At 51.3% G+C, this 23,633-nt stretch overlaps 1 protein-coding gene across 2 annotated transcripts in view; it reads left to right on the top strand.

Annotated features, from left to right (window-relative positions):
- The window catches only part of KIAA0513 (KIAA0513 ortholog), a 62,031-nt gene that overhangs the window by 17,135 nt on the left and 21,263 nt on the right, over positions 1-23,633 (top strand). For both annotated transcript variants that reach the window (XM_044255621.1, XM_044255619.1), the window contains exon 2: positions 22,602-23,074. In XM_044255621.1, the coding sequence (XP_044111556.1) occupies positions 22,746-23,074 (329 nt within the window). In that variant the 5' untranslated portion in view covers positions 22,602-22,745. The remainder of the gene's footprint in view (positions 1-22,601; positions 23,075-23,633) is intronic.

Below are 23,633 nucleotides of genomic sequence, written 5' to 3'. Positions count from 1 at the left end.
GAGAGCATAAGCAGGAGGAGCAGAAGAGGGAGAGGGAGAAGCAGACTCCCTGCTGAGCAGGGACCACAATGCGGGACTCGATCCTGGGATCCTGGGATCCTGGGATCATGACTTAGCTGAAGGCAGGTGCTTAACCATCCGAGCCACCAGGCACCCTGGTTTCTTTCATCAGTGTTTGGGAGTCTTCAGCATACAAATAGTGTACATGTTTTGTTAGATTTGTGCTTAAGTATTTACTTTTTTCAAGTTATTGTAAATGCTATTTTCTTTTTAATTCAGTTTCCAAATGTTCATTATAAGTAGAAATATGGTTGAATTTTGTGTTGACTTTGCATCTTGCAAACTTGCAAAAGTTATCTGTTCTAGGGATTTTTTATTTTTTTTATTATTTTTTTAAAAATATTTTTATTTATTTATTTGACAGAGACCACAAGTAGGCAGAGAGAGAGGAGGAAGCAGGCTCCCTGCCGAGCAGAGAGCCCGATGCGGGGCCCGATCCCAGGATTCTGGAATCATGACCTGAGCCGAAAGCAGAGGCTTTAACCCACTGAGCCACCCAGGCGCCCCTCTAGGGATTTTTTAGAAAAAATTTCCTTAGGGGGCCTCTGGCAGGCTCAGTTAGAGAAGCATGCAACTCTTTTTTTTTTTTTTTTTAAGATTTTTATTAATTTATTTGACACAGAGAGAGAGATCACAAGTAGGCAGAGGGGGCAAGCAGAAAGAAGGGGGGAAGCAGGCTCCCCGCTGAGCAGAGAGCCTGATCCCAGGACCCTGAGATCACGACCTGAGCCGGAGGCAGAGGCTTAACCCACTGAGCCTCTTCACTTTGGTGTTGTGAGTTCAAGCCCCATGTTGGGGGTAGAGATTACTTAAATGAACAAATACTTAAAAGATATGTTCCTTTGAGTTTTCTGCTTGGACAGTACGTCATCTGTGAACAGACAGGATTATTTTCTTCCTCCCAGTGTTTTCTTCAGTGCCTTTTGATCTCTTTCCCTGACCTCCTTGCACTAGGTAAGGCTCATGCTGTGCTGTGTTAATAGGAGTGGTGAGGGCTGCTTTGCCTTGCTTCAGCGTTAGGGAAAGCGTTCAGTCTTTCACCATTGTGTATGTCAGATGGAGTTTTTGCAGATGCTCTTTATCAAGTCAGGGGAGTTCCCTACTACGCCTGTTTGCTGAGAACTTTTTTCATGAATAGGGATTGAATTTTGTCAAATCTCTTTTGTTGTTGGATCACTCAGTATGACCCTGTGCTCATTCTTGTTCAGACTGTCCATGCACCGGATCACATTGTTTGATTTTTGCATCATAGTCCTGGGATAAACCCTACTGGCTCATAATGTGTTATTCTTTTCATGTGTTGCTGGAGTTGATTTGCTGGTATTTTAACATGTCTACAGCTGTGTCCATGAGGGATGCTGGCTTGTCGTTTTTGTATACTGTACTGTCTTTGATTGGGTAGAGTAATACTGACGTCATAAAATGAATTGGAAAATCTTACCTTTTCTTGCATTTTCAAAGAGAGGTTGTGTAGAATTGGAGTGTTTATTTAAATGCTTTGTAGAGGGGCACCAGGGTAGCTCAGTGGGTTAAAGCCTCTGCCTTCAGCTCAGGTCATGATCTCAGGGTCCTGGGATCGAGCCCCGTATCAGACTCTCTGCTCAGCAGGGAGCCTGCTTCCCCTTCTCTCTCTGCCTGCCTCTCTGCCTACTTTACATCTCTGCCAAATAAATACATAAATAAAATCTTAAAAAAAAATAAGTGCTTTGTAGAATTTGCCAGTAAAAGCATTTGGACGTGGAGATTTCTGTTTTGGAAGGTTCAAAGCTATCAAATTCTTTAATAATTAACGGACTATATACGTTATCCATTTCATCTTGGGTGAGTTTACATAGCTTGTGATTTTTAAGGAATTGAAATTAACCATCTTATCTAGCTTTCTGACTTTATGTGTGCCCTTGTCATCCATTTGTTCGTTCATTCATTCATTCACTCATTCACTCATTCATTCGTTCACTCATTCATTCATTCTTAGAGAGGGAGACAGAGACAAAAAGATAGAAATGAGAAGGGTAGTGAGAAAGAGGAAGAGAGAGAATCTCAAGTAGTTTCCACGTGGGGCTTGATCTCACAACCCTGAGACCATGACCTGAGCCAAAGTCTGAAGTCAAATGTTTAACTAGTTGAACCACCCAAGAACCCCTCTTGTCATCCTTTTAATGTCTGTAGTGTTTTCTAGTGATATCCCCCTCATTTATTCTCGATATTCACGATTTGTGTCTTCTCTCTTTCTTCGTTGATTTTGCTTGAGGGTTAAGTTTAATGATCTCTAAGAAGACATTTTTGGTTGCATTTGTTTGTTTCTTTTTTTCTCATTGATTTCTCATCTTTACTATTTCCTATGTTCTCCCTTTTGGGGTTATTTTGATATTTTTGTAGTTTTTATGTATTTATTTGTTTTTAAAATATTTATTTATTTATCTGAGAGAACGATGTGGGATAGGCAGAGAGAGATGGAGAGAGAAACTCAAGCAGACTCAGCACTGAGCGTGCAGCCCCACAAGGGGATTGATCCCATGACTCCGAGATCAGACCTGAGCTGAAACCAAGAATAAGACGCCCAACCAATTACACCACCCAGGCGCCCCATTTCATTTTTAGGATAGAAGCTGAAATTATTGATTTGAGACCTTGGTTCTTACCTAACTTAAGTATTTCATGCTATAAATGTCTTTTTAAGCCCCGGTTTCACTGCATTTCATAGACTTTAATTTGTTGTAGTTTCACTTTCAGTTAGTTAAGTACATTTTCTCATGTTCTTTGACACTTCCTTTTTGACTAGTGGATCATGTAGAAGTATGCTGTTTCATTGCCAAATGGTTGAAGATTCTCCCGCTGTGCTTCTGTTAGCTTCTCGTCTAATTCTGTTGTGGTCAGAGAACACGCTTTGTATGACTTCAGCTGTTTTAGGTTTGCTAAGGTTTATCTTATAAGCCATGATGTGGACTGTCTTGGGGAATATTCACTTGAAAAGAGTGTTTATACTGCTGTTGTTTGGTGGAAATGTTCTGTAAAGGTCAGTGAGATCTAGTTGGTTGATGTTACTCATGCACTCTTCTGTGTCCTTGCTGATTTTCTGTCTGCTACTTCCCAAGAGACGAGTCCTAAAGCCTCCAACTGTAAGTGTGGCTTTGTCTCTTTCTCCTTTAAGTTTCCTCACTTTTTGTTTCATGTATTTTGAAACTCTGTTGTCAGGTATATGCATGTTTAGGTTCATTTTATCTTCTTGGTGAGTTGACACTTTTATCATTATGTAGTGTTTCCTTTTATTCCTGGTAATTCTCTTAGCTCCAATGTGAACTTTGTCCCTAACTAACATGGCTTTTCCAGCTTTCTTTTGATTAGTGTTTGCATATGTCTTTTGTCTCTCCTTCTGTTGTTGATCTACTAATACCATTACATTTGAAGTGAATTTCTTACAGGTAATGTACAGCGAGGTCATGTCTTTTTATCCATTCTGATCATCTCTGTCATTTAATTAGTACATATTACACAATTTACACTTGATATAATTATTAGTAAGATTGGATTTAAGTCTACCATTTTATTTTTATTTTGTTTACTTGTTTTCTCTTTGTTCTGTGGAGTTTTCTTTCCTCTGTGTCCCTTTTCTATGTTTGCCAGGATTATTTGAATATTTTACATCTCCATTTTAATTTATCTATCGAGTTTTTTTTTTTACTTTATATATACAGTTGACCCTTGAACAAAATGGGGTTGGAGGTGACAATCCCTTGCACAGTTGAAAATTCACATGTAACTTTTGACTCCACCAAAACTTAACTACCAATAGCATACAGTTGACCCAAAGCTGTACTGATGACAAAAATATGGATTAATACATATTTTTGTCTGTATTATATATTACATTCTTACAATAAAGTAAGCTAGAGATAATAAAGTGTTACTAAGAAAATCATAAGGAAAAGAAAAGACATTACAGTACTTACTGTATTTATTGGAAAAAAAAAATCTGCCTATGAGCAAACGCAGGCCATTCACACCCCTGTTGCTCAAGGGTCAATTCTAGCTGGGTTTTTTTGTTTGTTTGTTTGCTTTGGGTTTTTCAGTGTTTTCTCTAGTGATTACAATACGCACACTTAACTTTTAGTCCACTTAGAATCAATATTTGACCATTGCAGGTGGAAAGTAGAAGCCCTAACCACCACGTAGGTGCCTTTATTCTCTCCCCTTTGTGTTGTAGTTTTAATGTGTATTATCTTTACTTACGCTGAAAACCTCCTCAGCCAAAGCTCTGAGTTTTGCCTTCAGCTGTCCGGCCTATCTTAAAGAACTCAAGAGGAGGAGACTAGTCTCTTACATTTACCCAGATTTTCTCTGTTTCTTTTGCACTTGCTTTATTCCTGTTGTGCCATTTCCTTTCATTATTTCCCTTCTGTCTAAAGAAGTTTCTTTATAACTTCCTATGGAGCAGGTCTGCTAGCAGCAAATGTTTTCACTTTGCCTTCGCTCCAGAAGCAATGTTTTTGCTGGATATAGAATTCTAGTCTGGCAGTTCTTTTCTTTCAGCACCGAAAATGTAAGTTTCACCTCCTTCCAGCGGCCTCGGTTTTATCGAGAAACCTGCCATCACCGAATCCTTAGTGAGTAATGTGTCTCTCTTTTCTGGTTGCTTTCAAGATGTGTCCTTTGTTGTTAGTGTCCACAATTTTAGCATGACGCCCATGGCTGGGGATTTCTTTGGATGTAATCCTTTTCGTTCTTCTTGCTTCTCAAGTCTGAAGGCTTATGTCTTTTGCCAAATTTGGGGAGTTTCCATCATTATTTCCTCAAATTTTTTTTGTGCAGCCTTCTTTCTTCTCTCCTTCTGGGACTCTCATAACACCAATGTCACATCTCTTAGTTGTCCCACAGGGCCCCAAGGCTTTGTGCATTAAAAATAATAATAATTATTATTATTATTTATTTTTCTTGTTCATATGAGGTCATTTTCATCGATGGGTTATTGTGTTCACTGACTCTTCCTTTTACTTGCTATGGAGCCTATCCAGTGGTTTTTAATTTTCCAGTTACTGTATTTTTTTTGTTCTGAAATTTGGATTTGATTCTTCTTTATATCTTCCATTTCTTTGCTGGGACTTTTCATCATTCCCTTCATTCCCACAACTCCTTACTTTGGGAGTATTTTTTTTTAAATAATAACTTCTTTGAAATCTTAGCTAATGTCAGTACCTGTCACCTTGACATTGGCATCTGTTGCTTATCTTTTCCCTCATGAGCTGAGGATTTTCCTGGTTCTTTGTATGTTGAGTAATTTTGGATTGATCCCGCGTATTTGGATCTTACATTGTGAGACTCTGGACCTCGCTGGGATCCCGTGGAGAATGTGCTGCTTCTGTTTTAGCAGGCGCTCAGGCTTTCAGTCCCTACCAGCCTTCATGGGCTTCAGCATCTGTAGTGCTTTCAAAGCCTTCATGGTGCTCTTCAGATCTGTCCCCCGTGTGTCACCCCCTGGCCAGTGTGGAACCCCAGCAGTGGTCTCTCCTGAGCCTCAGCACTCAGAGTCTAGGATATGCTGTTGAGGATTATATCTGTGTATGCACAGCCCTGGGCCGAGCCCAGAGCTCGTAAATAGCTTTATGGGGTTGTTCTCTTGAGCTCCTCCCTCTTCACAATCTCCCTGGTACATCGTTCCAGCTCCAGGGATCTCCTCCCCGTGGTCCTTTGGCCAGAAAGCAGGGCTGTTACTTCTCCCGCTTGGCTACATTCTCCCCGAAATTTAGCTCGCTTCCGTGACTGAGCAGGAGGAGGAACGAGAGAGAAAAACCCAGTGGGGTTGTCACCCTCTTGAGAGCACAGCCCCTCCAACGGGAACGGAAGGCTCCCTCCTCTGTGGGCCCCTCTGCTGCTGTTGTCACTGCTACTGCAGAGTCACTGGGGAGCCTGGGGCAAGAGAGCCCAGAAGGCCGAGGTACAAGAACAAGGAAAACCCCCTGGGATCTGGCTCAATGAGAATCAGGGGCCCCTTTCCTGCTTCTAAAGCAGGACAAGATGGAGCCCTGCTCTCTGCACGGAGGTCCCCTTCTGGGTAAAGTCCAGGCCGAGGGACATGGCAGGGTCACCAATGCTTGGGTGGCCCTTCAAGTTGTCTTGAACTTGAGCTTGAACTCCTCTACCTGGTGTGGTTTACTTTTCTGGGACATCAGGTCGGGTCGCTGCTTGGTGCCTTCTGCCCAGGTTTTACAGCCACATTTGGTGGATGAGGCTGGGTGGACTGTCCCCACCCCATCTCATTCGGAACCACAGGCAAGCCAGAAGACGTGTGTTTTAGAGGCATTCAACAAAGAAATCTGGATTGAACAAAGGAATGAGGAAGTGGGGATGTAGCTGGGGCACAATTAGAAATGTTGGAGGAGTTGGTAGGTGTTAGTGGAAACAGCGGCCATGCAGTGTCCCCCATAGGACTCAAGGGCCCCTCCCTTCAGATCGCCTCACTCCCCGTCCTCATGTCTCTGCCCTTACTGAGAGAGATGGGGCTTCCTTGGCACCTGCTCAGGCTGCCGGCTTGAAGCGAATATTTGCTTTGACTCTAAGCAAATGCGCTTTTCCCCTCCTCATCGCGGGAGCGCTAGGAAAATACCCATGGAGAAGCAGACGCAGACCTCTGTGTGCGTGGAGTCTGTACTCTGGGACGCCAAGCGTCTGTCTCCAGGTCGACCCCGGTGTCCACAGCCTCGCACTGCAGAATCTAGATCTGGTCTCGAGAGAGGCTAACCCTGTGAGGTAGACCTCTCTGTCTCACTCACTCAAGTAAGGCGAGTTACTGCACGAATAATTCCTGCTTTGCTAAGACTTTCTGAATGAGTGGCCCTATTGATACCAGTAACCGTCGCCCTGAATTTCCACCTGCATATGTCGACACAGATGAGAACAAAGACCGTCTGTGGACGGTAGAGCAGAACTTTTGAAGTGGCCTCTTTCTCGGGTCTCTGATGCTAATGTGGTCGTCAGAGTTTCCGTCTCCCTTTTGGCTCCAGCCCTGAACGTTCTACAAATGCCCAATTATTAATGCCGTTCAGAATTTGTACATCCGCCTTTTTTTGTTGCTGTGTTAGCTTGCTTGATGTTAGAAGGGCACACCGGAGAGCTGTGTTATTTTTACAAAGTTGTCCTCACAGAAGAGTTTCAGTCTTGGTTTCCCATTTTCCGCTTCGTTCTCATGTCCCCTGGGCATTGTCACGCAGTGCCGTGTTGCCCTCCCTGCTGTCTGTGATCCGCTTCATTCTCATGTCCCCTGGGCATTGTCACGCAGTGCCGTGTTGCCCTCCCTGCTCTCTGTGACACTCCAGCAGAGCTCTTGAAACAGGACAGCAGAACTCGTCCAGGTCCTTGTCAAGAATTGAGGTTCCTGTCCCTTCTGCTGTATTAAGTCGCTGCACGTCGGCCCCTGGGCCACGCTTGGGCTTACATCCTTAGGATAAACTTAGGATAGACTTTTAAAATACTGTCAAGCATGTTTCAACATCAAAAAGGATTTCGAAAGACCACACTTGACATCGAGAAGACACCAGCATAGCCCATGAACAAATTTCAGATTTCTCCATGTCGACGAGCAGGGTTGAGGTGTGCCAAGAGATTTAGCCAGAGGAAGGTGGGTGGTGTGCGTAGGGAAGTGAAGAAAGCAGTGACAAAGGCATGGGAGGGGTGTGCGTGTGTGAGAGAGAGAGAGCGAGGAAACCAGCCAGATCAAAGCAGAAACTGTGTCTTGAAGAGGTCGGCAACCCAATGCTTGTGGCAGGTTGTTTTTCTATAGGGACAGCGTCCCCGCTGCAGGTGGCCCCTGGAGAGGTGTGTGGGCAGCCTCGACCAGCTCCAGACTGCAGAGCGTCCTGACCACCAGCCAGAGATGACGCAGCCTGCCAGGTGAACCGTGTCCAGGAAGATTTGCCTGGAGCCTTCTCTCCCAGAGACACAGATGTCCAGTGGGCACGCTTCTTCATAGCGCCAGTAGAGCGAATCACCAAGCCCAAAGAAAATGCATGCTTGTTCAGTTCCATCCCTCCCCTCCCCTGGGTTCTTCGGAGAGGGACCAAGTCCCGGATCTTTTAGGGAGCCCGTCCCAATGCAGTGATGAATCGTGGCTATCTCCGTAGCAGGGGTCAGAGCAGTACGAATTTATTTGGTTGAATTATCTGAAAGCCCGGAAGGCCAAGTCAGTCTCTATCCAAACTGAATCCAGCTGTCACCGCATTGTCAGCTGGGGCCTTCTTTTGTTGAAGAAGTGCGGCTGCTCACCAGGGGAGGGAGGCGCTTTGCAGTAAATTCTAACACTGGGTTATCGTGGCACCGACTCAGGGAGTCAAGAGTGAGCATTAACGGGAAACACCCGTCGCCACATGCCTCCTTGCTGCTTCGAACTGCAGGGCTCACCCGCTCACCGCACGGTTGCCCAGGGCGGACGAAACATCAGCAGAGCGAGAAATGTACGTTGTGTGACAGTGGCTCCCGAGCTGAGAGTCAGGGTGACTTTTGAAGAACTAAGATATTTTAAGTCTCAGACCATGGAGAAGTGGTTGATGGGCACCCCTAGTTCCCTTTCTCTGCCTCCACTGGGGCCAGTGGAACTCCTGGACCCTTTGGGTTTTTGGCAGCGTGGCAAAATGAGATTTGTTCCGGAGCCTTCCACAAGCTCCACGAGGCAGGAAATTCATCTCTCCCATGGCTCTCTTCCCGGCACTTAGCACAGCACCTGACCCGGCATCGTGGATTGAAAATCGACCCAGCAGAGTCGTGGTTCTGGGGGGAGGTCTTTGTGGGCAATGGAACCCGTCTCGCTCTCTGACCACGCTGGGGAACCGGCAGATGGTCCCTTATCTCTTTTTCCTGTGAACCGTGGACGCTGTAGATGTTTCTTTCTTCCCGGAGGTCATAAAGTCAGAGTGCTCTTCGGGGAGCAGCGTTAGAACAGGTGCAGTGGGGGAAGCCCGCATTGCACATCGTAAAATGTTATCTCAGGATGCCAGTGGCACGGACCCCGGAAGGCCAGCGACCTCTCCTGCGGATAAGCTGCTGACCAGCAGACGTCCACCCTCCGCTGCGGGCGGCCCAGAAACGAGATGGGGCATCATTCTGGGGGTGGACATGCTGCCCGGGTGGGCCTCCGCCCTCAGACTCCCTTCTTCCTTCTGCAGCCGCATAGAACCAATCTGGCCTCTCTGTCAGGTGCCTGCGGCTCGCGAGTTTGAAGGCTCGTGTCCTGTCCCCCAAGTTGCTTACTTCCAGTCGGTTTCTTCCCCTTCCTCCCGGTTCCCCAGGTGACAAGACCATCAAGCGGGCTTTCGTTTTCATCTTTCTCCTTTTGGATGCTCTCTTGATTCTCAGGGGCTCTCTCCTTTTTTCTCCCCCTCCCAGCCCCCATTTTTTAAGTCTTAAGCATTCACGTTTATTGAATGAATAGGCCCTTGCAAGTGTATTATTTTTTTCCCAAGCAAGGGATCCTCATGGGTTGCTTTGGACTTAATGCTGGAGGAGAGCAATGCGTGGGGGCTCTTGGACGTGTGTCCTCGGTGTCGCTGCCCTCAAAGGAGCCGATCGTTCCTTTCCAGGTGTGGGACTGGGCAGAATGTCCCGGGAGCAGCTTGACCAGCCAACGCGGGTGGGGTGGAACCGCCGCTCCTGTTTGGGTCAGCTTGCTTTCATCAGCGCAGCTGGAGGTCCGTTTGGAGTCTGTCCTTAGTGTCCAACACACAGACGAGCGGGTGCAAAGCCTCCCCTGTACGGGGCTTGGGCAAGTCGGTGCTCACACGTCAGACTCCCTCGCTAATAATTTATGAGTTACTCAAGGGCAGAGACCACATTGTCCTTACCTCTTGGCTGCCACGTCATGCCTGGCACAGGGAAGGCACTCAGCAGGTGCCCAGCGAATGAACAGATTTGCTATCTAGAGGTGTCGTCTTAAGACAGCCCACCACTGAAGCCCCCAACAGCTTTCTGGGTCCCGATTGTGTCGTTCCCTGTGTTAACTGCCCGTCTGGCTTTAGCTTCTGCACATTCTCCATCCCCGGGTTATTTGCCTTCAAACCAGAGTAATTGATGAAGGTGTAGGTTAGAGCCTGCGCCGGAGTCCCTTGCCTGTGAGTGACAGTCATCTTTCCCAAGGGGACTGTTGGGCAGTGCGGCCAAGCCCCGTACTTCATCGAATCTAAGACCTCATCAGTTGTAAGAGTCACCCTTGTCTTACGCACAGTGAAGAAAGACTAAACACTGCCATTTTACTGTCTCAGTCATTTTAGTGTCCCAGATGTTGTCCAATATCTGCTCTGACCCCAGCTGTTCGTAGGGTGTCCCGTCCGTGTCCCTTTGGGGAGGAGGAGAGTAAGGAGGACTGGTCCTGTCCACTTCCTGGGGGGCTGTGGATACGTGGGAGTGTTCACTTGGTGAGAGCCAGTCAGTGCTATAACTATGATTTATGCACTTTGGGAATTTATTTCATTAATTACTTTGAAAAATAAAGGAGGGTCCTCTCTTGTCTCTGCATAATGACAACAGATCATGATAAGCCTACCTAGGAGCAATGATGAGGCATCCAATTTCAGTGATATTAAAATGAAAAAAGGGGGGCACCTGCATGACTCATTTGGTTAAGGAGTCCGGCTTGGGTCATGATCCCAGGGTCCTGGGGTCGAGCCCCACATCGGGCTCCCTGCTCCGTGGAGAGCCTGCTTTTCCCTCTCTTTTGCTCATGCTTTCTCTCTCTCTCTCTCTCTCTCTCTCTCTTGCTCTCCCTCAGATTTTAAAGATCTTTAGAAAAATAAAATGCAAAAAAGTGTATTTCAGGGCAACAAAATACAGCATTTATAAATCAACCCAGTTTTCACAATATTCAGGCTCCGTGTGTCCATTTCAGAGCTGTAATGAATTTTGTCCAGCGCCTTGCTGAAAGGGTACCCCAGTGTACAATTTGCACAGTATCCTCGGGATCTACAAGTGTGTAAGACACAAATCGTGCCGGAGATGAGGTTGGCTCAGAGTGTGACCTTGGTCCTCACCACTTCCCTCTCTCGGGGCTCACAGAGCTGCCCTGCTAGTTACCGCTAGATACTCCCTGGTCCGGCTGTCCCCCTTCAATCTCTTCACAGCATCTCCTTCCTTCGCCTCTAGAAGTGAGGTTGACACATTTGTCCCTGTCACCTCTCCCCCTTCTGTCATCTTCACTTGTTCAGAGACGAGAGATCGTGGAGGCTTCCCCTGCAAAGGCTGGGAATTGTAATGCATCACTGTGGCAGACACACGCTCCGTTCCGGGCCCCTTGACCAGCGTGGGCTCTTGCCCCATTAAAGCCCCTAAGCTGGTGTGTCGTGCTGGGCTTCAGGCTGACCCCATGCTCCCCTTCTCCCGCACCTGCTGGTGTCCCTTTCCTACACGGCTCCCCCTCTAGCCAGCGCTCAGCTTTGCCCTCCTCTGCCCTCTCAGTGCTCCTGCCTCATGATCCCCAAGAACATGTCTAGCCTGGGCTCTCTGGGGAGCTGCCACCATCTGGTTTCACATGTCCACGTGCCAGGTACGCCCTCACTCAGGGGAGCCGAGCATTGTGTTGGGATGGATGACATGAGGGTCTAGGGTTGGGATCCAGGATCCAGAATGTGAATCCCAAATGGCCACAGGCACCCCCGCCCCTCCCCAGACCTCCACCCGTGCTCCTCCCTAGCCCACCGCTAGGAGGCCACCTCTGGACACGTTGCCCATCGGTCTGAATGTCTCGGAAGCCTCTGGTTTCAGATTTGGACACGACCGTGCGACGTTACCCCCAGGGCCACACCACAGTGGTAGCTCGCTGTGTTCCACAGGCCACCTCGTTGGAAATGTCTGGACTCTCCAAGGGCGCTTCTCTCCCGGCCTCTACTTAGCAGAAATGGACCCAGCCTTCCCACGCGCTCCTTGCCAGCCGTGTGGTCTTGCTTCTTCTGAGCCTTCATCTCCACCAGGTCCCTACCCTGTCGTGTGCTGGGGCCCCCTGCCTGTTGGGACCATTAGTTAGATCCTCATCTTACTGTCCCTCCTGTGCGTGCATCTCGTAAAAACTGGGTCTGCAAACTACTCTTCTTTGCACCTAGGCAGAAAACAGGTTTGTTTCCGTTCTATTGTGGAATGTGTGGGTTATGTTGGAAGCCCACTGAGGTCAGGAATTGTGTGGTCTCCCCGTGCAGCCTAGCAGAATGGCTTAGGGGCAGGACTTGCCAGCTTTACGGACTGAAAGGTCAGTAGTGTTCCTACAGTTTTTCCTGCTTTCAGTTGTAAAAGTATGGGCAGTGGCATTTTTTTTTCCCTGTCTTCCTTCAGCCCCCTCCTTCGTGAAGGCCAAGGGCAATGGAGGAAGTGTGTGCCCGTGATTAGGACTGGGTGGGTGGGCGGGCCAGCTAACCTGGCATGTGCAGCCTGTGACCTGTGATCCCTTTTGAACTCTGACCTGGGAGATGCCCACAACAACAGATACTCCCTGTGCAATTATTCTGTGCCGGAAGCCTCTCCTGGGGGAGCGTAGTCCTGAGGTCACTAACCCCAGGCTGTGAAGAGGCTCGGCCCACTAGGGAGTGTCCCCGACATTCTGGAGTCAGTGTGCGTCCTGATGTAGGAAAGAACGTTAGGGTTCGGAGCCCCATGGCCCAGAAAGAATTCTTGAGACGTCTTTGGTACCAAAAGGTGGTTTTATTAAAGCCCAGGGACAGGGCCCAGGGGCAGAAAGAGCTGCCCCGGGGTCATGAGGACTGGCCCATGATAGACTTCCAGGTTGGGAGAGGGTTAGGGATAGCGTCAGTCTCCGGGAATTTTGGAAGCAAGGTTTCCAGGGCCTTGGGCTATTGATGGGGAAAGGCCATTTATCACCGTCTAATAAAACCTGAGTCATGAGACCCTTCAGGTGTATATCGGTGGGCCGTATGCTTGGGGGGTTTAGAGATAAAGGAAATTTCTAAAGGCATCTTGATATGTTAAAGTACACTTAGAGGATCCTGGGTGGGAGGGGGTGGGGCGAGGGTTGCCTTCTGCCCTTAGCAAAATATGATCATTGAGGCAGTTGAGTCCCTAGAGGAATGTCCCTCTGCTGGTCTCAAGGACTTGTCCGCTGGCTGTAGGGAGTAAGGAAGTGTAATAATGTGTCTTCTGCCCTGGTTTCCCACATCACTTCTCTTTTTCGATTTGGCTACCAGGAAACTCCAGTAAGCTCCTTGCCCGGCTTTGGGAATGGGTGTCGTTGTTACTGTTGTTGTTTGATTCCACGGGCCTCAAGTTGCCCTAGATCCACACTGACTAGATAGAAATCCGTGTCCAGCAGCTGCCCAAACACACTGATGTCTAAAAGGACACTGGTGACATTTCCTATTGGACACGGATTCGTTCTCTGGAATGACTACTGCTTCGTAGCCCCAGACGGCCCAGACCTCTCTTCCTGCTTCAGAGGCGCAGGCCGCCATCAGCTGGCCGGAAGGGCGTGAGCAGAGGGACTTGTTGGGAGCCCAAGGTCTGGGCCACCCCGCCCCCCACCCTCAACCCGGGGCAGAGGCAGATGAGAGCCCTATTGGCTCATGGCGTGAGAGGTGCGTGTTCTTACCAGCTGGGGCTAGGAACTGAGCTCTGGGGGCTCTGGAGGGCCCAGCTCTACAGGGGGGCTCTGTGGGCTTCCTCACTGCTGCCTGCCCCAGGCCAGCCCACTGGGGCCCTTCTCTGACTGTGGGGGTGGGGCGCGAGGGGAGCAAGCTTTGTGTGGAGCAGATGCCCACTGAGCAGGGAGCGCTGTGGCTGAAGCGGATTGTTTGTGGCGGGCGGGAGGAGGGGGATGTGGAAGCAGCTCCCACACCCAGCGAGGCCAACTGAGAGCGCTCCCAACCCCGCCTTTCCCTACAGGATGATCCCACTTAGCTTTCTTTTCCTTCTCCGCCTCCTCTGCTCCGGCGGTTTTAATAAGCAGCGTCTTCCTGGAAACCGTCCCTTCTTGGGTCTGGTAATAGCGGAGCAAAGCCAGGTAACGGTGACCTCATAATTGATCAGGTTTCAAGGCAGCCCTGGAGACCAGAAATCTAAGCCAGGGGTCTGTCTCCCCCTCATTCCTGCCACGCCCTGTTGACCTGCCCTTAGGTCTACTGGAAATTAAATGCTCTTTGGGGGACGAGTGAAGACCCCTGAGTGAGGTCACCTGCGTGTTTGCAGATGGGAGAGGGTCAGCCAGGGCCTCGGCAGACCTCACACTCGGACCTCCCTCGGCGTGGTCGCGTACAAGCACCAAGACAGGAAGGAAAGACACAGAAATGGAGATGGCCTTTGAGGCATGCTGCCGTCCAGAGGCTTTATCCCCCCTTCTGTTTCCAGACTTTCTCTCGTGATGTGTTCACGATGGAGGGAGATGGAAACCGCATGGTCCCCACGAGCTCCACTTGATTCTGGGCCGTGTCCGTTCCACAGGGATCCATGGGAAGCCTGGATCGGGTTCAAGGCCCACGTGGCAGACACAGGATTTGGCTCAGGTGTGGGCCCAGGCCTGGAGGTCACCGCGCTCATAGCACTGTAGTGTCCTTCTCGTTTTGCCCTGACACTTCTAGGCTAAAGCAAGTACTGGGTACCTCTGTGGGTCTTTATGTCCCAACCACATACTAGCTGTCTTTGTTAGCTTCCTACAGCTGATTTAATGAATTTCCACAAACTCTGTGACTTAAAATCTCACACATTTACTGTCCTAGAGTTCTGGGGGTGGAAGTCCAAAGTCAGTCTGTTGGGGCTAATGACGAGGGTGGGCAGGACAGGTTCCTTCTGGAGGCCCCTGAGGAGACTCTTAGCCCTCCAGCTTTTCATATTCTAGAGGCGCCTGAATTCCTTGGTTCATCTGCCTCCTCCAGGTGCAAAGCACCATTCCAGCTCCTGCCCTGACCCTGGCCCTCCTGTCTCTCTCTCCTAAGGACCCTTGTGACTGTGATGGGCCCCCCTGAATCATCCAGGATCATCCCATGGCCCCACACTCAGTCCTATCTGCAAGGTCCCTTTGCCGTGGAAGGGCATGTCTTTGTCGGTTCTGGGGATGAGGTCGTGGGCACCTTTAGGGGACCACTCGTCACCCCCTGACACCATTTGAAAAACTATTTTTCATTTCATTCTTCATTGGACATGGCCATTCTCTTTCCTTGTTCCATACTGATCTGCAGGCACTATGTGCTTTTCATAATTGCAGAGAATTCTGCTTCGTAAAGATGAGAGTTGCAGAAAGGAATACGGCATGACCTAAGGGTCAAACTGAGAGCTGCTTTGAGCTGGTAGTTTGGTCCGTGTCTGGAGGATGTCCAGTATTGCTGTGTTTTCCCTCAAAATAATTGAAATATCCCACAGCACCCCCGTGAGTTTGCTCAGGTATCCCAGGGTGCCCTGGCACCAGTTTGGGAACCCCGGCTGCGTGGTCAAAGCACCTTTGCTCAGTTCCTTGGGCTGTGCTTCATGGGGTGAGGATTGGGGGCACCCCCTTAGCCAGGCCGCCTGTTCTGGTTGAGCCAGGGGCGGCATCCAGCTGATGTTGGGTAAAGAAGGCTGCCTGGATGCCGAAGGGCGCCCACACCTGGGGGGAACCATCCTTCAGGGGTTAAATCCCAGAGCTTACGGGAGTCTCATGGCTGCCTGGGAGAGGTACTGATATTCTAGTTCCTACCCAAGACCCTCACCTTCTCTGCGTTTGGACAGGCCCTTCGCTGGAGGCGCATGGGGTTGAACGTCTTAGGACTCGTGTCTCAGGGTCAAGGATGTTCGTGATCAAGATCAGGGAGGGGTGTGCAGGTCTCGGTTTGCTCTGGCCCTCTGCGACCCTGAGGCCAAGCAAGCAAGGCGGATTTTCTGTGGGGAGGTTAGCTCGCTACTTCGGGTGAAGCCCTGGCACACGACGTTCACCTCGGGGCTGGAGAGAGATCACAGTGGAGCAGAAGCTCAGGTAGCCACTGAGGGACTTTTGACCTTTGGTCCTAGACCAGTAGGTGGTCCAGCTCCGTACGTGCCCACAGGGGACTCCACACAGCCATGGTCCCGCCTCCCCCAGCCGCAGACTTCTCGTCTCTGACATGGCAATAAACACGCGCTCGTGCCCAGCCGCCTGACGGAGGGCTCGAAGACAATGTTCTCATACATCTCATGCATCTGTCGACTGTTCTGAGAATATCGCATCAGCCTCGTCTCTCAGCGGTCTTGACGTGGCCGCGGCCGGCCTCTCGTTCAGCTTGGGTGAGGAGGACAGTAACACAGCTCGGTAGCCCGGCCCCGTATTATCTCATTCATCTTGCTAATACTCCAAATGAGTCTAGAAAAAGAAAAATTCACATCCACGTTTTCCAGAAATAGGAACTGGTCCTGACTTCAGTGACTTTCCCAGGGGCTCTTCGCTGGCTCCAGCCCGTGGGGCCTGAGACTCCTGATCTCGGGGTTGTGGGTTCAGACCCCATGTTGGCTGCAGAAATTGCTTAAAAATAAAATTTAAGAAATAAAATGACTTGCCCGGTGTGAGTCGGAGCGGAGCTGGAGCCCGAGGGAGGAGGCTGGCTTTCTCTGTTCGGGCCAGTCGTGAGGCAAAACACTCCAGCCACACGCCGGTGTCGAAGGCTAGGGCTCGTGCAGGTCATGCTGCAGAGACACAGCTGGCCTCAGTTTCCTCTTCTGCAGAATGGGCCCGCCCTTCCTTGCAGGCTGCCCCGAACTTGACCCAGAGTGAAACAAATGGATCAGAGTTCTGAACCCGGGAGGCAAGGTGGCGTTTTGACCTCACAGCTGAAAGGAAGGTGCAGACGTGAAACCCACCGGGTGTATGTAGCCGCAGTACAGGCTCGGGGAAGGTCACTCGGTAGCGTTCATCGTCAGCCCTAGTCACGCTCAGAGCTCTGACCCAGCAACCCCACTTCTAGAAATGGAGCCCCAGGGGGGTACCAAAGAGTTAGCTGTAGGGGGACGACGTGGTAGTCAAGGGCAGGGGCTTCTCGGTCGACATGTGGCTGGATTGTGTGTGCTGTCGCTTCCTCGCTGTGTGCCTGGGCCTGGGAGTGAGCCTCTGAGCTTGACTGAGAGGCGTCATGGGGTGAAGGACGGGCTGGCTGGACCCGAGTGTGAGCCGGCGTGTCAGGGACACGGGTGAGCGAGAGAAGACAGCACATCTGATCGCTCTCGGAGACACTAAACGAGGGGGAGTTGCCTGAGGTGGATGGGAAGGGGCAGAGTTACAGAAAGTTCCGGATTCACACCCAGGGAGCCTCATCTGATTGCTCAAGGTCTACCGGCTGGAGAAATCCTGGCGCGCGTTGCTCCGGGGTGCTGGGGAAATCAGAGTTTGAGCAGGGCCCTGTGGGGACATGGCTGGGCAGCTGCAAGAGGGCGCCTCCTTCCTAGTTCCTTCTGCAGCTGGGGCCACAGCGGCGGGAAAGGACCGGGGGGCAAGGGGATGGGGAGGGGAGAGCAGGAGGTCAGGAACCTCCCATCAGGATGTTTCCACGTGGGCCTGCCTCCCCCAACCCCCCACCCGGCCCCTGTGCTCCTGTCCTGTGCGTGCAGCTGCCGGTATTGAAGCTGGTCCCGCAGCTGCCATGAGCCCGGACGGACCCCGGGGTGGGAGCCTGGCCAACCTCTGCTCTGTGAGCGGTGCCCCTCAGCTCATCAGCCTCCTGGTTCCTGAACTTTCCGAAGTTACTGCTGCCGAGGGCCTCTGTGCAGACCCTCACCTCTGCCCAGACCTCTCTCCTGTCAGAGGACCCTTGAGTCTTCTTGGCGGGTCCTCCTTCCCTCTCAGCTCACATCGGCCTCCCCTGCTCCCAGTCCGAAGAAGCGCTTCTGGGGGCTCTCAGAGACGTTGCCTGGAGACTCTCCATAGTGCTCAGTGCCCCCAAAAGTTCTTTTTTTTTTTTTTTAAAGATTTTATTTATTTATTTGACAGAGAGAAATCACAGGTAAGCAGAGAGGCAGGCAGAGAGAGGAGGAAGCAGGCTCCTCGTGGAGCAGAGAGCCTGATGCGGGACTCGATCCCAGGATCCTGGGATCATGACCTGAGCCGAAGGCAGAGGCTTTAACCCACTGAGCCATCCAGCCCCCCCCATCTTATGAGATGGGTTTCCATCTCATAAGCTGTCTTTACGAGACCTCCCCCTGCCCTCGCCACCGCCACCACCCCATCTGTTAGCCTGCACCCCCACATGTGACCAGATGCTCCTTCCCGCCTGTTCACGCCTGCGTTCCCAGCTGCTGACGTCCTAGCCGACGCAGAGCAGCTGCTCAGTAAACACTGTCCCGGGCGCCTGGCTGGCTCAGCCAGTAGAACACAGGATTCTTGATCTCAGGGTCGTGAGTTTGAGCCCCACATTGGGTGAAAAGCCTACTTAAAGGAAAGATTAAAAAAGAGATACTTGTTGAATGAGCACGTGGGTGGGTGGTTAAGGCCTTTGCGTTATAGGTGGACTGAGAATTTTCTCCTAGTTTGGTTGGTAGAAACTCGTGCTGTAAGGCCCAGAAAATGAACTGCAGAAGTACAATTGCAGGAAGGTTGGTTCTGCTTCGAGGCTCCAGAAGATCATTTTTAATATACGCGGTCTGGAGTTGCAAAGATCCTGCTGTGAATTGATGGCCTGGGTCTCGGAGCCTGTGGCCCTGCCGTACCTCTGGAACCTTCCTTCCTTCTGCAGAGAACAAGGCAGAAGGTCTGGGCGCAATCCACAGGTGTGTTTTCTTCGGGCCGCTGCATGTTCTGAAATAAATGTAAATTGCCCGTGTTGCGGAATTAGAGGGTCTCGCGTAGTGCATTTTGGGCATTCTTTGGAAAGTTCTTTAGATCTGGTGCAGGTGGGCCTGCCCTCCCAAGTGTAGCTCTGCCTGAGGACGGCCCGGCTGGTTCCCGCTGGGCCCACTTCCTCTGTGTTCTCTGGCTGGCCCAACACGGAGTCACGCGAAGGGTGCAATCCTGGTGTGTTCAGAGCGACCCTCACCTCGACCTGTACTGAGGCCCATGATTACGTTTCCATCCTGAAGGAAGAGGGTGGGCGTGCTTCCAAGGCCCCTACCCACACAGGGTCGCTCCCTATGGTATCTCAGCTCCGTGAGCAGACTCGGCACCCCTGCCTTCTCTCCTCGACAGAGAGGAGATCTCTGGGCTAAGGGGGCAACAGGGTGTGTCTTGGAGGTCTGCTCTGCACACGGCAGCCCGCCGGGCCCTGGCACACCGCGGCTCGGGTCGCCCGCCACTTCTCTCTACCCAGGAGTCAGGCCTCTCACTTTCTGCCTCCCTCTGTCGCTCTGTCCCTCCTGCCTGAGCCCACACAGGAGGCTTCTGGAAAAGGATGACTCACATGCACTCCCAGAATTTCGAGTGAGGAGGTGCTGGGAGAGCCGCTTGCCATCCTCGGGCTGGACCAGAAATAGCCAGGATGGTTTGCTCTGATCCTGCAGTCTTGATGCTGGGGCGTCCTGCTTGGTAAATCAGTGCAGCCCTTCTGACCGCTGGAAACCACTTCCAGATACAGAAATTTGTTTCCTTTTCCCTCCCAGTGTTTTATTTATTGCAAACTGTATCGTTACGATCAAGAACAAAATCAAAAGGAAAAAGGACCTCAGTTACAGGACTATAATACATTTCTGTCTTCTTTTCCAGCCCTTTTTGTACATATGCTTTGTTGTTATTTTTAAAAAATTAAAATTCGTGCACTCCAGGATTCCTAGCACCCACTCCAAAGGACGGTGTGCTATGGGATTCAGTTAGTACGTTGACGGCAGATTATTGTGTTTACTTAGCTTGTAAAGTGAGCATCGTTCACTGACGTTCTGATTGCTTACAACTGCAACTCATGACTGTTGTATCAAATTGTTAGAATGTATTTGCCATTTTCCTGTATTTAGATCCCCCCCCCCCCAGTTTATCAGGATTAGAAGTACTGTTGCAAGGAGCATTTTTTCCTCCATGTAACCGGTTTTGAGGGTTTTTTTTTTTTTTTAAGATTTTATTTATTTATTTGACAGAGAGAGATCACAAGTAGGCAGAGAGGCAGGCAGAGAGAGAGAGAGGAGGAAGCAGGCTCCCTGCTGAGCAGAGAGCCCGATGCGGGACTCGATCCCAGGACCCTGAGATCATGACCTGAGCCGAAGGCAGCGGCTTAACCCACTGAGCTACCCAGGCGCCCCGGTTTTGAGGGTTTTAAATTATTTTCTTAGGATAAATTTCAAGAATTTGAATTCCTGGATCAGAGGATAAAATAATAAAAATCACAAAGAATAGTTTCTAGGGGCGCCTGGCTGGCTCCGTTGGGAGAGCCGGCGACTCTTGATCTCTGGGGTCGTGAGTTCAAGTCCCCCATTAGGCACGGAGAGTACATGCATAAATACGTAAGTAAACAAACACACTTTCCAGTGTCTTATTTATCCCTATTTTTAGGATGGCTTGAGAGTTTCAACTTTACCATAACCTCATCAGTATTTTGTTTGCATTTTAAAGTTTTTGCTCACGTAGTAGTGTAAGATGCTATCTAGTTGTTTTAACTTGCCTCTCTCCGTGCGCGGCTACCAGTGTAGGCTGAAGCATTGTCTAAGCATTTAGCAAGAGAATCTCTTACGTGACTTGTCTGAGCCGTTTGTATTCCTTCTCAGAACACAGTTTTCAGTTGGTTTCGGGGGAGTTTATAATACAGATCATTTTGACCCCATTTTCCTATCATAACAACGGCAAACGAGATCTTCCTAGTGTGCGATTTTTCCATTTTGAACTCCTAGTGTGTCGTCATAGGTGCGATTTTCTGTGCTCTGGAGAGTCTGAAAATGTGGTGGCCAGGAGGACTTTAGAATGTGAGCCCAACCACAGTGTCTCAGACGGGGAGACCTGGGCCCAGGGAGCAGAGGCCACAGGCACAGGTGGCAGGAGGGGGACCAGGGCTGAACCGGCCTCCGACTGGCCCCCTCAGTGACCGCCTCTCTGGGTGGTGGTCCTGTCTCCCGAGCTCCTCACAACCCCGTGTTTCTCTCCTGGCCCTGACGGTTCTTTCGAGTGGAGGTTTATGCTTCTCTTTTTTGAACCAAGGTACGCGTCTTGGGATCTCCTCAAAGTGTACCGTTCCCACTGCGATGACGAGAAGCCAGCCAGCCGTTCCATCTCTCTGACTCAGGGCGTTTAAAAATATCCTGAGTTGGGCAATTTGGAGGAACCCATGATCGATTTGTGAACATTAAGTTCTTAACAGGCAGCAGACGCAGTCTAGTATCGAATTACTCTCAGAAGATGCACCAGCGTCGCCGCAGCGGTGGCCACCTGCCTGCCGGGGATTGTCCTAGATATTCGGGGTCTGCGGAGGGTGCCGAGGGGGCAGGCCCAGTCTTGAGGCTGCCCTTGCCTGGAGGAGCTTATGCATCAGAAGGGCTCTTGCTTCGTGCTGAGCTGTTGGTGGCTTGCCCCGGGGAAGGCGGGTCCCAGACCTGGTAGGCAACGCCCCCAGCTGGCAGTCAGGAAACCTGGTTTAGATGCAAAGAGTCCAACCTCTGCATCCTGGAGCCCCGTCCCCAGCTCTCAGGGTACGTTCATGCGCAGCCCCGTTGGTCCGTTCGCAGACGTGCGGCAAACACCCGTAGTCGAGACTGCACGGGGCAGCCCACGGCTCCAGAGGTGCGTGGACTGTGGCAGGACGAACAGAAATGGGAACACCTGTCCGTCACACAAGCGGCACCACGAATGGGGGAAGGCACAATGCTGGAGGTGCGCGCAGGCATTGGGCATAGTTTTGGCCAGGGCTGGAGTGAGCTGCTCAGAAGAGGCGTCACCGTGTCCCCCTGGGAGATGGACAACATCCGGGCAGGGTGAGGCAGGAAGACGGGGTGGAGTAGGGAAGGGGGAGGGCGGAAGGACCAGGCACCATGAGACACATGCCTTCATCTGGGTGTCCTCATCCTGCAGGTGCAGGGGCAGGGCGGGAAGGAGAGGCTGGGTCTGGGCAGCAGATGACCCTCAGAAGTGGGTGACGGGGCGGTGAGTGACATGAAAAGGGGCATCTGTCTGAGAGCCTGGGAAGGGTCTGGGCCTTGAGGAGAAGCGTCTTCAGGTGGGAGCCCAGGAAGGGAGAGACACACAGCCAGGAAGGGAGGGCGCACGTGCGGAACAGAGGCGGCTTTCCCAGCATGCCGGACGACACCATCTCCCAAAGCCAGTGACACGGCAGTGAGCAGGCAGATGTGTCCCTGGTGATTTTCTGATTCTAGCCCAGCATCGGCCTTTTTATTTATTTGTTGGCGTCAGTCGGGTGGGCCCGAGCAGGGAGGCGGCCAGGAGGTGCCGTGGCTTTGAAGTCATAGGTGTAGTTGCGAGAAGTCCTGCTCGTTGCTGTTCAGCCAATAGTTACTGAGTGCCTGCATGTGCCAGGTGTGTAGCAGTAGGCAGTCGGGAAGTGATGTCCATGCCGTGATGACCCAGATTCTAGACGTTTGGAGCCTATTCTCTTTTCAGGAAATTTGTGGCCTCATTCGTTCATTGAAGTCTGGATTCTCAGCGCTAAGTTCCCCTTACGTAGGGAGTAGCTCTCGTGGTGATCCTATTTCTGTGTCTTCCATTCTAGATGCCTTAGGACCCCGAGAGCTGCCCCAGAGGACTCCTGGTGGCCAGCAGCTACCAAGCAACCCGTGCCCGTGGCTTCCAGCTCCCGCTGACGCGTCTGGGGGTCCCGTCTGCTGGTCTTCCAGCCTGGAAGCCTCCCCGAACCATGGAGGCCCCGGAGGTCCCCGTGGGCACGCTGATTGACTTCGGGACTGAGCCGTCTGCCTCCTCGCCCCTGGAGATGCTGCCTCCAAAGCTGCAGGATGGGGACAGCTCCCAGGGCGACGGAGCTTCGGAGAGCGAGACCACAGAGTCTGCGGACAGCGAGAATGACATGGGCGAGTCGCCGTCCCACCCGTCCTGGGACCAGTACCGCCGCTCCTCCTCCAACGAGTCCTTCTCTTCCAACCAGAGCACCGAGTCGGCCAAGGACGAGGAGACCTTGGAGCTCCGGGAGTTCATGCGCGGCTACGTGGAGAAGATCTTCTCTGGAGGGTGAGTCCCCGGGACCCGCTCTGGGCTCTGTCCTTGATGGAGCCCGGGCTTCCGCTCCCTCGCTGGCCAGGGGTGGGCCTCCGGGGTGGTTCTCAGCCCCCACCCCTGGCTGCAGGTAGAAGCACTTGGAGAGCTTTCGCCACCTCTTCTGTCCCACCCCCCCAGCTCCAGCCACTCCACTGACATGTTCAGGTCCTTTCTGCTAAATCCAGAAGGCCTCTAGGGTGGCTTCCCTGCGTCTGAGTCCTGGCACGTTAGCATCGGCCCACGCGGGGCTGGGACGCTGCCGTGACTCGGGACTCTCAGGGCAGGGATGGTATAGCCCCGAAGGGTTCGACGACCCGTAATTCTCTCGATGCTTGTGGCAGTGGAGGCTCAAGCAGCTGCCAGGATGCGGACCCGTCCTTGCTTCTCCTTCTTGCCCTTCTTGGATGGTTCTTGAAGGTGTACATAGGAGCCCCGGCCCCTGGAGCAGCAGGGAGTGGAGTTCGGGTTGGGATCAGACAGAGGAGAGGGTGTCTGTGGGGAGGCCTCCAGCTCCCCCCCAACTCTTGTTATA

The sequence above is a fragment of the Neovison vison genome, chromosome 7 (genome assembly GCF_020171115.1).
Source record: "Neovison vison isolate M4711 chromosome 7, ASM_NN_V1, whole genome shotgun sequence".
Lineage (NCBI taxonomy): Eukaryota > Metazoa > Chordata > Mammalia > Carnivora > Mustelidae > Neogale > Neogale vison.
The sequence above is the reverse complement of the archived record's forward strand: the minus strand, read 5'-3'. Positions and strand labels throughout refer to the sequence as shown.